Below are 14,213 nucleotides of genomic sequence, written 5' to 3'. Positions count from 1 at the left end.
GGAGGGTAGTTGCATACATACATTATTATTGTCTGGAGGTTCTGGAGTCTGCTTGAAGCATCCCAGCTATCATAGTAGTAAAAGTATTCATGGAGGAGAGACTCAGAGTATGAATATTCCTACCTGATGTGGTATTTTTAAAGTAACAGCTAGTTTTGCTATTGACCTTCAAAACTAACGTCGTAGAATAAACTTGACTTTCAAAAAGGGTATTAAACTCATCCCAAATATCCTTGCTTCAGAGGTGAAGATACTCAGTGCTGCTTTTTGTTCACATACTCCTGTGGCAATTGGCTAGCTATAGTTGGCTTGTGAATGTAGCATGACACTTTAACTGCGCCCAGTTCTTTCTGATTTCAGTGGAAACAAATAAATTAGCCTTAGAGGCATGTTTACTAATAAACGTTGTTCAAGAAGGCCTGCAGGTAAGCAGAACTATTTTATCTACCTCCAATCAAAACACTTAAACTTGTCTATGCTTTTTTTCTAATTAAAGTTTCTTTAATATGTTTGGCTGTGCAAAAATAGGAGCAAGAGAGTTCCTATTGTAGAACATTCTCAGGAATGCAAGTGAGTAGTCCGTTTAAAAAGTCACAGTAATGCCTTCTAACAAAAGAGAAACAACTCCAGGTTTTCGAGAAGGAAAGAAGCCCTCCATTCACCAGACTTTAATGCATGATCTTAGTCAGTAATTGCTTTTATCTCAAATGCTGAAAAATACTTTATATATATGTATATACACATATACACACGCGCGCACGCGCATATATATATACACACACACACACATCTGTCTATCCACCTATATATGTGTGTGCGTATGTATAAAAAGAAAAAAAACCCACATATTGGTCTCTAAAGTTGACGATAGCCCAGCAGGCCAGAATGGTCCTGAAATCCGAAGTTATGTTTTGATTTTATTCTTGCTACAAAGACATGAATAACATTTATAATGTACTTCTGATGCAGAATTTCATCTAGGACAATTGTTGCTTCAGAGATCACTATGCTATGTTTAGATTTATTTACAACTTAAATATTTGTTCCCTAAACCTAGATCTGCATGTTCCACGAGTACTATGTGGAGTGTTGCTTGATTGGCTATCCTAAGGATATTCTAGAGCATGTTAGAAATGGTCAAAGCTGTGTTTGCATTAAATGGTCTTTGACATTCTGAACCAGAATTGATACACCAGTTTGCCCCTTATCTTTGTATGTTATAGGCTGTGCCTGTATTTTAAACTGTGGTCTTAGATTTATCATTTATTTAGCAACCTTGAAAAATTTTATGTGAGGGTAAACTAACATTGATGTGACCATACAGCACATGTAAGAGACTGGGCCTGTCAAGAAGCAGTCAGTAGTAATAGTATTTGGAGCCTAAATTCTGTCTGCTATTTTGAAGTTCCTCTAGAGCTCTTCTGCAGTGATCTGCAAAAAATAAAAGTGATGCCTGAATGAGGTGTCTTTAAGAGTTCTATTTACTTCTGTAAATTATATTGCTAAATATCTTTCATTTTCTGAGCTGAATGAATTTCAAGCCAGACAGAGAACAAATCACTGAAAATCAAACTTTGAATTTTATTGTGAAACTCCTGTGATCAGTAAAGCTAGACTACCTCCCTTGTAATTATTACTCACTGTTTCCGTAGAGAAGCTTCCTAAAACTTGCCTATCTTATGTTTCAATGGTTTTACAGCTATTGTGACAATAATGCCTAAAAATGTCAGACAAGGACTGCAGTGCTGGACCATCTGCGATACTGATATGTAGGAAGTGGAGTTGTAGATTAGTACAGACATGAACCTGAGTCCTCTCATGTGATTTAATGTGTGCATATCACCCTCAGGGGTGCTAACAGGGATTGGGGTGGGAGGGTGGATGACATGACAACAACAACGATGTCCTGGGGTAGTTTGTCTGTCTGTTAAACATTCCTTTGTTCTCTTCTTGTGTATCTGCCTCTGCACCAGCTCCCACTCTTGCTAGGATGAGCGTAGACTGGACTGAGGCAGGTCTTGCTTGAGATCGGATTGTTTTAAAGTGCTAACATTTTGAAAGTCTGTTGTTCAGCACAGTTTCTTGATTATCCAATTTCACGCTCCTGCTTATATCATCGGTTAATCCTGGCTGCTGACCTTCACTTGAGATACAGCATGTCTGTACATCCAAATAACAGTCAGCACTTCAAAGCTGAGAAGTGCTGGAGAGCGCTGACTTGTTAACGCTTGGTATTCCTGGTCTGGGATTGTGACCAGGAGAACTCTTGGTGCCTCTGTTAAGCATGGATAGTAAACTTTTTTCCTTTTTTTGGCTCTGCCCCGCCTTTCTGTCACCTGTATGATATGGAAGTTCTAAAGAAGTAAGCTAATTTTGGTGTTTCTTTATATCAAAATTTTATCATTATTACCTGTGTTTTTTTCCCCATCCTCAAACTTCTTAAAATCCTTCTTCTCATGTTGAATGGAGTAGCCTGTATTTACAGTCTTCATGCTGGCAACTCTATTCAGTTAATTGCAATACTCCACTTAAGAAGGAAATGCCAAGTAAGGATTTCAAGGATAGTCTGAGGTATGATCCACTGAAATCAGTAACTATTTTTCTGTTTATTTTATTACACACTGGATCATATCCCATGTGCATTGTCAACTTGAAATCTTCAGCTACCATGCCACGGTATTTTTTGCAGGTGAATGTTCAGCCTGGGTCTGGAGGGTTTTTGAGCAAGAAGGTTTGAACATGCTTCTTGGATTTTTATGTGGTCTGTAAAAATCCAGATAGAGCCAAGAGATACTGCATCACGTGGCTGCTGCTTTAGCCATGCTGCAGTTATGCAAACAAACAAGGAAACACATGAAAAAGGACTGTGTTACAGAAAATACTTGAACCTGCTGTGAACCCTGCAAAGGAGATAGTCCAAATTGGCTTGAGTCATCAGCTGAGGAGGCTGATAGTGTTCAACATCTAAAAACCAAGAATAGGCAAAATAATTTCTGTCTTCAGAGGGAATGGCTTCTGATAAAAGGCAGTAGGAACATCACAAAGGGAAATGCTTTCGTGACATTTTAATGCGAATCAGTAAAGCAACTCAAAACCAAGGGATTATTTGTAGACTGGTTAATCTTTCTCAAAAGCAATCTGTGATGATATAACAAAAGAAAACAAACCCCTTCAACAGTCCTAGGAAATGGAGACAGTTTTGTTCATGACCTAGTTTTTTTTCCTAAAACATCAGTGTTACATGTCAAAATTCCCTTTGATTATCTGAAGGAGTTTTTCTTCATCTCTTTGCTGTACTCATTGAACACAAGGTTTACTTGGGGTAGAGGTACCACACTTGACCAACAGCCTTCTCCTCTGTTCATTAGGAAGTTGTATTATGCAGCATATCTTAAAATTTTCATATGAATATTTTAATAATTAGACTTGCATCAATGTGAGTGTAAATAATAATTCTAGAAACACTGCCTTTTTGAATTTGTTGCCCTTTAAAACTGCACAGCTTGTCTGTTTAATGAACTGTCTGGATTGAACAGTTGGCAGTTTTGTGTCTCTCTTTTTTCTGTTAATCAGCCATGCAAATACAATGTTTAGTGTTTGCTGTGCATCAGAAGTATAAAATATTTTATCTGCTGTAGGACTGCTGATCATGGAGTATAATTTTAAGGAACTGTCCTATTGAAAGTCATCAGGAGTTACGTATCTGTGCAGCTCTCCAAATCTGTGAGATACTCTTCCTTTTGAAACAAATAGCCCTCATCTAAACATGTCCTGAAATCTTAGATCCCCTAAATCTGGGGCTTTCATGGGCATGCTTTCAGAATTGTTTACCCCTGAGGTAATTTGCAGTTGAAACAGCAACTTGTCAGGTGTAGTATAGAATATTACGTTATGTAGAGTGACCCTCCATGTCTTCCAGTGGTAATGTTCTTCAGAAGTATATAGAAGAACTGGTGGCAAGTTCCTCTTCTTGTGGGGATGAGTAAGGGTGTGATAGAGACGCTGATCTAACTGAAAACCACACTCGTGGAAAGAATTCCTCTTGGATGTAGCCAGACTTTGCAAGCTGTGTGGGCCTCTTTTCAATACGATAGCATTCCTGTTGTTTCAGTGCTGGGGTGTTAAATGCACCTAAACGATGGTGGAGTCAAACTTGGGGCAAAAATGTAGCTCCTAATGTAGACTTGTCACTGTGCTGATAGGGTCTATGTCAAGCAATAGATAGGAATCTGCTTTGGCTGTGGTAGGTAGGGAAAGGCAAAGACAAGGCGCGGTGTCCATCACATGGAGATTTGTCTTGCAGCACAGCTACGAAATGTTTTCATGCAGCCCAGTCCGTATGCCAGTCTGGCAATGAAAACAGATCCTGTATATATTTTACTTTGTTGTGTGATAAATGGCTGGGCTTTTTCAGTGTTTGTGTATGGCTCTCTTGTTCTCCGGAGACTCTCTCTCCTATGATTTTTCTCTTTAGAACACCTTTCCAGAGATGTGCCATGACAATCTTGAGCTTCATCACAGTTCTTACTCCTACACTTATAATTTCCAGCTGTGGCCCTCATCCTGCAATATGAATACAGTGATACTTTGCAGGCATCACAGGGAACCCTCAGGAGTGTGTCAGGACTTCATTTTTATAGCAAGCAATAGTAATTTAGCTTTCTCAGACTTTAAAGTGCAGGTTACAGTCCCTTTGGAAATCTTTATGGATGTATTTCATCTTGGAGCTGTGCCACCAATGTCTATCTATTGCTTTGTGATACTGTTCTGACTCCTGAGAGATGTTCTTGCTGAAATATTTCCAAAATAAAACTCTTGCTATCACAGCTATATTTGGACTAATAGTGGGATAAGTTATGGTTTATCAGATCGGCTTTAAGGACTTGCACTCCAGTGGGACCCTGAGGTTCCAGAGAAGGGAAAGTTTATGCAGGTGTCTTACAGCATTTCCCATATCTTCTGCCCAATTCTCCTTTGCTTTAACCTAAAACTATAATGTTCTGCCTCCCAGCACAACTGATTCTTTCTGCCTGTCTACTCTTTCGGCTTACATTAAAGGAATCCCTCTTATGTGTCCTGTTCAGATTTAGGATACCAAGTGTTAGTTTCGTCATTGGTTTTGCGAAATATTTATGTTTTGATAGTGCTGGAACGCCAAAAACCAGTACCTAGGTGTTCTTTTTTGTAAGGTCCATCTCCATTCTTGATTAGGTGGTCCAGATAGGCAAACTGGACAAAGGTTTGTGAAGAGATGAGGGGAAAGAGAAGTGTAAGGCCATAACAAGTCTACAAGTATATCAAATGTCCAAATAGTTATGGTAGATATCTAACTTGATTCACTTATTATTGGTAGAGATTTAAGAGAGGAGAGAAAGAAAACACTGATACTTTATAGGTGGAAAGGCAAAAGAAAAAGGAGTATTGCATTTGTTTAAAAAAACAACCAACCAACCAACCAAAACTGAAAAAAGGCATTTTTAAATTTCATCTTATTCCCCTGCTCCTGTGAGAGTTTGCCACTGACTTCCATGGGACCATAAACAGATCTCTGCTTTATCCTCTGGTATGCAGTGACATCTACAGAAAGTGGAGCACATCAAACAAGGCTTTCCCATTTAGTACCGTGTCTTTTTTATGACCCTTTTTTCATGTATTCATTAGTTGAAACTTATAACTTTATTTTATGCTTTTTAATGCATGTACAGTATTATTTATCTTTGTACATTCCTGTGGAGATCTACCTATTTATTTTTAAAAAGTTATTTCACTCTGACAGAAGTTATTTTGACAGTTGGAAATGCAACAGCAGTTTACATACCCAAATTACTTTCTCTTGATGGGTAGAATGTCTAGTCTTGTGCTGTAATGCCCTAGAAGATTTCAGCTTTATTGAGGTAAAGTTTCTTTCACAACTGTGTTGTTCACATCAAGAAGTGGGTTTCTGACGCTTTTGGTCTGAGTGCTTATTCTGAAATTATCATACAGATAGCTTTATTATTAGATGTGTTTATTATTGATGTAACGTTTTAAATCATTTAAAGAAAATACTAAAATATAAATTCCATTTAATTTAAAAAAATTCCAAATGGATAAATCAATTAAGGTACACGTAAGGCTTTTTTGCAGGATTTTTCTTGGTTAGACAAAACCCTTAATTCTATCACATACATTTTTGGTTGGTTTTGCTTCATTGATTTTTTTTCCGCCCTTAATTTTATTTTTTTTAAGTTTCTGCAAGCTTATTAGGAAGAAAAAATAGCTAGCTTCTGTGGTATGATTTTATTGGTGTTTCATCCTTTATTTCTCTGGGCAAGACAAAATGAATGCAGCCTAGTGTATGTTTACAGAACACTGCCTGTGGATATTATTTTCTTAAGACTTGAGTACATGTTTTAACCTCATGCACTGCACAATTTCAGTAACTTCAAGACAACCATTTAATGCGTAAAGGTAAATGTGCATGTAAGTAAATCTTTGCAAACATAACCCTTAGGCTACTGAGGCTCTAACCCCACATTTTAAAAAGGACTTTGTAATAAGTAATTTTTTAAAAAGAAACCTAAAGGGAGGGGAAAACTAAAATTTCCACTCCAAATATGAAAAGACAAGGAAAAAAAACCCCATTATTTTTATTTCTGCTGTCTTTAAAAAGGTAATTTAGTAAGTATGTGTAAGAGTGTAGACACCTAGGCTCTGAACTTCATGGCATTTATTTTTTGATTGTTTTTGGTATTTCAAAATATGATCATTTAGGGGTAATTTTTCTTTACTCTTGGATAATATTAAATGTGTCAAACCAAGGTTTAAACTTACTAAATCAACGTGTATAAATGCATTAGGAGTTGTTTCAGTCTTATTTTTTTTCCCCTCTACCAGGTCAGACACTATAATAATATTAACTGCAAACCAGATCCAGGCCTCATTAAACTAATACAGCAGAATGGTAATCAGAAAATTGCCAAGTAATGAGCAAAACCCAGAAGTATTAAAACTTATTAAGCGATTGTGGCTGATGAGCAGGTTTTATAGCCAAGGCTTTCATGTCTGAAAAACGACTCTGGTAGTTTGCCAGCTGACATTATTGGTTAATTTGTGTTAAACTCAATTTTCGTAGAAGAAAGAACACAAAGTAAAATAATATCTCAGTGGAGTAGGAGGGAGCACTTAAAACCCATGTAGTAAAAATCTACTCGTATGTATAAAATCCTTGGCAAAAAGCATTAAACCCTTTGGAGAAATAAATGAGTAAAATAGTCTCTGTAAAATATAAAGAAACAATAAAATAGATGTAAGCAGTGAATGCTAGAAGGACATGAATGATTTTCTGGGTATTCAAAGGCTCTTGTGCTCCAATAAAAGATAAAGTGTATAATAGATGAAATATGTCCGTGCCATAAGAAGAGACAGAATAATTAAAAAAAAAAAAAAAAAAAAGAAGAATATACTAGTGGTAATGTTTTAGCATTCAAAGGCTGTCAGCATTTTTCTTCTTGTAGAGATCTGTTATGTGTCCAAACTCTGGATTTCTATTCTTATTCTTATGTGGAGAGATTTTTAGTTGGGATTGAAGGGACTAAGGAAAAAAGAAGAATACAAAACAGTTTCACAAATATTTGAGCAAACTTCCGTTTTTATAGTGGTTTCATGTATGACTTCTCTAATGTTAAGTATAATCGCAGGAATCTTTCAATTGCTGCACAGTTATTACTGAAAGAGGCATCTGGAAAATGTCTTCCATAGTGGTTTTTGGCAGAGGCTATAAGCAAGCATGGGCAGTGTAATTAAACTGACAAGTGTTTGAGATACTGTATTTGTTTGCTGTATGTACTTTCTTTCAATAAATATTAGCGTTTCTTCTAAATCCGCTCTAGCTGGTGACCTGACACATTTAAACGTTAGTATAGCATGTAATGTGGGAGAATTGGGGGGTCAGCATTTAGGATAAAATATTTGAAGCTTTCTTAGCTAATACGTGTTTGAAAGATGGTTTGCAATAGCTGAGCAGCAATAGATTTCTTCAGGAAAAGCTCAGTCTGACAGAGAAGACAAATAGCTGCCTCCAGCAGATTTCTCTTAGTGAGCTGTAAAAACCTTTTGCTGGAGAAAATCAGCCTGGAGCCCTAAACTTCCAATGCTTTGAAAACTTTCGAGGCTTTTGGTGTGAATCCTTACTCTCTTTCTAATAAATGTCAGAGTATGGCCTGTGAACTTGTAAATTTAGCCCCTCAAGGGATGTATGGGGTTGAGCCAACTGTACTGCAGATTCTGGGTGAAGGCTGAACCATGAATAACCTCTTGATCAGGTGATCTCTAACAAGACTTAAGTCTGAGCAGTAGCTTTCTAGCTGACTTTATCTGGTTTCAAGTTTGCATTGCTTTTTGTAACTTCATGTACCTCTTCATCTAGACACCTCTTTATGTTGTAAACCATGGTGAGACTGGACCAATCCGATGCAACCGGTGCAAAGCTTATATGTGTCCTTTCATGCAGTTTATTGAAGGTGGAAGAAGATACCAGTGTGGATTTTGCAATTGTATAAATGATGGTAAGTGATGTTTCTCTGATCTGTGATTCATACAAATTCCATGAAACTAAAAAGAAACTATATCCCTAAAATGATTTTCTTGACTTGCTGACTTGATGAGAAAATAGTGAGATGCAGTAACTAGACCTATTTCACAAATAATAAAAATACTACCCCAGAAAAACACGTAGAAACATTTGTTTAGTATGATTTAAAAAAATAAATGCATGAAAAATAATGCTGAGTCATGAAGTCCAGTCTGATACCATCAAAACGTTATATAAAAATATTATGTCAACATAGGATACAAAGCTGCTTGTATTGCTAACTGAAAGCAACTTTTGTGTGGAAAAAAATTAATTTCTTTAAGAAATCTAAATGCTGAGCAAGAACCAAATATTTACAGCCATGTCCATGACTGTGGATGCAATGGTTAAATAACTTATTAATCTTACTGTGACAAGTGTTGGTTTTCACAGAAGATACCATGCCATATTTGTTCAAGTGTGCTGCATGTGACTCATAACTGTTCTTGTGCTCTTGGCTAAATCCCAAATCTTTGCCAGAACTAGCCTTTCTAGACATTTGTATCTAGCTGGATTTCCTCAGCTGGATCACAGCGGTATAGTGCTTTCCCTAATACAGTAATCTTTTCAACTCTGAAACGTGAACCTTGAAAGACTCATTCCAACTTCTTTTCTGCTTGATGCTCAAATGTTTGTGCAAGCATAGCAGATAACAAATTTCAGAGTTTGTTAGCAATTTAAACTCTCAAAAAGAGAAATCTAAATGCATTGTGAAGAGTTTAAGAAAGACATTTAAGTTGCAGTGTTGCTTTAAATCATTACTACAGTGTTTTATCCAAGTCAGAAAGCACTTTAAAGAAAAACTTTAATGAGGACTAAAAATGGCCAACAAACAAGGTAGATATTCCCCCACTCACACACACATATGCTTTTTACAGGCAAAAATGTGAAAAAATAAGCATTCTAACTCTAAATATATATTGATTGAAGAAAGAGAAGCTAAAATCCAGAGGTGACTCTTCCCCAAGGTGACTCTTAACTATTAGACTAGCTGTATATAAATTGTTGGTGGCAAACCCACTTGATTTCTTAATGCTTTGGAGTCCTGCACCTTTTATCTGTAGCTGCAGAAGGTTCCCGGTATAATGGACTCAATGTACTTTGCTGTACAGTAGGCCAGGGTTGTGAATCTTGTAGAGCTCTTTCCAGTGAAGTGGTATTTTTCAATAAAGCAGTACACACTTTAGGAAAAGTGCTGTTTTTACTGCTGTCCCTCTGCAGAACTCTGCCTCCGGTGATTTGAATTAAGCTATGAGTAGACTGTATCTACTGCCAAAATAGTCACTGTTAAGTCTGTATCCTGAGGGTAACAGGCTCCTGCCTGTGGAAATGACCTGGGTCAGTTTTACCTACTCAACCCTGACAATGTAGAGGTGGGAGAATATGGACATTTATAGGGGAATATGCCCTGTCTTCCAAATGCAAAAGGAGCTGGCATTACTAGAATGTTGTGGGGTTTTGTTTGGTTGGTTTTTTTTAAGCCTAGGTGGGGAAGAATTGGGTTCATTGCAACCTGGGTTAAGTGTTTAAACTCTTCCCTTGATAGTAACACAGGAACCTACATTAGTACATTGTATCTGTTGAAAGAAATTGTTGGGTTGTTCCCCTCCTTCCCAAAATATAAACTTCTTTTTCCTGTTCTTGTGTTGGCTTTTAGTCCCTCCATTCTTCTTTCAACATCTGGACCACATTGGCCGACGGGTAGACCACTATGAAAGGCCTGAGCTATCTCTGGGATCTTATGAATATGTTGCTACTTTGGATTATTGCCGAGTGAGTATTTCCAGTATGCAAACTAATTTACAATTTTATGTCAAAACAAACAAAATCCTTTAAATAGCTACAGTAGAGTAAATACACTTGTAAGCTGAGTATCAGATTCCAGGAACATTCTGGAAAACATAGATAGATGCGGAGAATTTAAGCTTACAATATTATGTTTTGTTCTTTTGTGCTGCAGAGTATGAGACTAGCGAGTAAGAATAACAAACAGTGCAGCAAAGTTATGGATCACCAGTCTTCAACTGGGGCGGTTTTTTTGGTCCTAGCTACTATGTTGCCCTGTTTAGAGGAGACAGTTGAAATTCTGATGCAGTGTTGCATTTCAGATGCATGTCTTCTATTGGTTTTTGAAGACAGACACATGCCTAAATTGCCTTCCCAATATTGAAAACCTTAGCAAGGGAATTCGACCTTGTAATCCTTCCCTGGCAAGAGTAGTTTCAGTGTTCTGACCAGTAAATAAGTTACAATGGAATGGGTTCTCTCTCCTAATATTAACTCACTGCAGAATTCAATCCAAAGCCCACTCAAGTCACTGTAAATATTTGTAGTTGATTTTATTAGAGAACTGTATTTGATATTTCCAAAAGCATAAATTACTTAAACTTTTCAAACTTTAGCTCATTTTACAAAACCGCAAGTGTGACTTCCTCTGTCCACAGTATGGACATATTTTTCTGTTCTTGCTGAAAAACAGGCAGAATGTTCTTCCTGTCAGTGGAATTAAGGTCATGATAAGGTTAGGCAAGGCAACTGGATCCTACAAAGTTTTGAAGTAGGTACCAGTAACTTCCTCAGACCATGAAATTATTGCTGGTATGAAGAAAATGAACAGTTTTAATTCTGCTTTCTTGCTAGGGTACTGCTCCAAAATCCAGTGAAATCCCTGAGACGACCTATATAGATGTTATTGAAATCTGGGTTAAACCCTGGAACAGGAGAGAGTTGTAGTGAGGCATTACAGAAATACAGTGCAGGATCCTCAGTGTACATCCTGTGTAGCTCCATCAAATTTGGTTAAGCTTTGCTGATTTCTGGCAGCTAAACATTTGAAAACTCATGTGTACTGAATGGCTTTGTGCTATTTTCATGGTTCTTTTTCTCTACTCCAGAATGTAACCGTGTGTGATGCAGTCGTCATCACATTGCATCTTTCAGTGCAATGGCTTTTGCCATATAGCTTAAATCAGGGAGTTTCCTTGAGAAGTCATTGAGTATGGTCTGTATTCTTGTTGCAAAGACCTGTCCGTAGACTTCTAGAATGTTACAAAAAAGAAATCTCTTACAAATTTAACACTCATGCTGGAAATGCTGAGTCATTAAATTTTACGGAAGTTAACATTATTTTATAATTTATTTTTCATTTTGCTCCAAGTTGCAAAGGTTTAATTCTTTTATAAATTCAGTTTAAGACAGAAGTGAAAAGTCATTTCCCTTTGTGCTTATCAAATGACAAAGATGAACAGCTACAAAAAATGTTAACAAATAACAGCTGTTTTGCATTATGGCGCTCATGCTAAGCGGATGTGGCAAGAGCACAAGCCCTCATTTCTACCATATATTTGTCAGAAATTATGCAGGGATTCTTTATAAATGGTGATGCGATACAAGAGTTTAGAAGTAGTGTTTGATACCGTTTTTGAAACTAGAATCCAAATACAGTAAACAGAGCAGCTTTTAAAAATACTGGCTAGTTTTAGTTCACAGGAATTAATCTTGTTTTATATGAGTCAAATAAAGTGAGATCAAGGGTATAATGTTAAGTTTAAAGTGTGCCAGGACTATGGATAAGTCATAATTCAAGGGTTAGATGATTTTTTTCTTAAATGGAGTTTTCTGAGGTTTAGTTTAACAAGTATAATTTGGTTAAGTCGTCAGAACTCTATATGAAGGAAGTGAAAAAGTATAATGGAAAAGCTGTCTTGAATTTGACACCACGTGTCCACTACTTGTCTTAATGGGAATTAGGAAAACTGATCTTAGGGAGTATGATGATTACCATTGCTATGTTGACTTTATATGACCTTCTTCCTGGGTACCTCTCTCAGCATTACATTGCTTTATTTGGAAACAAAACCCCTTCATCTTACTTTTTCTTACTTACAGAAACTTGTGTCGGTAGTGTATGTCACAATTTGTATGCCACTTACATTACGAGTAAGAGGAATTCTCAAAGGAATCCATACCAGCCCAAGTCACTGCTGTGTATGCAGCAGTTGCATACATTGAATGTTCCAGTCTCATGCTTTGATTATCTTGCAGAAAGTCAGCTTATTCCTGAAAGAACAGTTCAGTTGTCCAGAATGCGTTAGAGCATGAGACAGCAAGAAAGGCAGGATGCAGATGATCATGACTTGGTACTGCTAAGAACTGAGATATTTTAATTCTAGTTCAGTACCTAAGTTTTATTTTCTCTTTTCAGATTGGTTAGAAATCACTTAACAGTTGTTAGACACAAATGCTAACAAAACCTGAATTTAAGTGTTCACATTACCAAAATGGTATTGCGTATTGATATAGGGAATGAAAAAACAGTATGGGTACAGAAAAAAGGCAAATTTGTGTAAACACTTGAATTTGAGCAGAAAATGTTTGTGTTTCATCTTATCTAATAAACTGTTAAGCCTTCGCATATTTTATTCCATTAGGATGCTATTTTCCAGTAATAATATTTTATTCCAGGGGTGGACTTGACCCAATACTTGTCAGCTTTCTGCAGTAGTTATCATTTATAATTCACAGCATTTTTCAAACAACTGAATGCTGTATTTAGATTGCCTTATGGTACCACCTGTAAATTTTTTTCGACATAACAGGACACTGTCTAATTTTCCCTGTGAACGGTCATTTTTTTCTGTAGAACAACAAGCCTCCAAAGCCACCAGCTTATATCTTCATGATTGATGTATCGTACAGAAACATAAACAGTGGCCTAGTTAAACTCATATGTGATGAACTGAAGACTCTGCTAGATAAACTTCCAAGGTAAAGAAACGTGTGCTTTGCTTAACTCAATACACTGCAGTTTTCATGTAGCTTTGCATGTTGAGAGGTAAAAACAAGCTACAGAAAATGTCAGAATTTACAGTACAGGCATTTCGGGGTGATAGTGACCAAATGTTAATTTTAACACTGCTGGTAGTTCTTAAACTTTGATGTCTGGGCTTACTATATGAATGGAAAAAATCTGTCATACTAGTTGCTCATGTAGCTTGCATTCTTTCCCTTTCTTGTAGTGAACTCTAGTGGTATTATCAGCTAAGTCCCAGCTTGTAGTTCTGACTTTACTTGCTGTAGTTCTGTTTATCGCAATGCTGCTTTTCTCATTAAATTAAACAGGGAAATATCAAAAACAGAATATTCAAGAATGGCAAGTCTCTCTAAAGCCATAGTGTTGGTGGCTTGTATCTTTAGCTCTTATTGTTAATTAGCAAAACTTTTAAAGCTTCTTGCTGTGCTGAGAGACTTTTCTGTCCTGGTATGTATCTGAGAGGGGAACAAATTTTGTAGGCAACAGCCATTTTATGAAATACAGCACATTTGCTTTGTGAGCATTAAACACACAGTAGTAGTGTTGCTGCCGATCAATATTAATGACAGTATATTATTTTAGTGTAGTTTAGTATAGTTTTTAGTATAGTATATTAATATAGTTTTCATTAAAGTTTAAATAATGCAGACACACATAATTAAATGAGAGCAGTGAAACACTGAGAAATTAAGTAAACGAGATGTTTCTCAGCAAAGGCATATAAAAGCATTGAAAAACATACAGAAGGAAAATGCATTCTGAATAACAATACTTGCAGAGGGAGTACAG

The 14,213-nt window shown here is 36.7% G+C and overlaps 1 protein-coding gene across 1 annotated transcript in view; it reads left to right on the top strand.

Moving 5' to 3' along the window:
- The window catches only part of SEC24D (SEC24 family member D), a 59,935-nt gene that overhangs the window by 26,398 nt on the left and 19,324 nt on the right, over nt 1-14,213 (top strand). The window contains exons 9-11 of the mRNA XM_010575548.1: nt 8,408-8,546; nt 10,269-10,384; nt 13,254-13,378. Of these exons, the coding sequence (XP_010573850.1) occupies nt 8,408-8,546; nt 10,269-10,384; nt 13,254-13,378 (380 nt within the window). The remainder of the gene's footprint in view (nt 1-8,407; nt 8,547-10,268; nt 10,385-13,253; nt 13,379-14,213) is intronic.

Source organism: Haliaeetus leucocephalus, unplaced genomic scaffold (assembly GCF_000737465.1).
Source record: "Haliaeetus leucocephalus isolate CR32 unplaced genomic scaffold, Haliaeetus_leucocephalus-4.0 Scaffold484, whole genome shotgun sequence".
Classification (NCBI taxonomy): Eukaryota; Metazoa; Chordata; class Aves; order Accipitriformes; family Accipitridae; genus Haliaeetus; species Haliaeetus leucocephalus.
The sequence above is the reverse complement of the archived record's forward strand: the minus strand, read 5'-3'. Positions and strand labels throughout refer to the sequence as shown.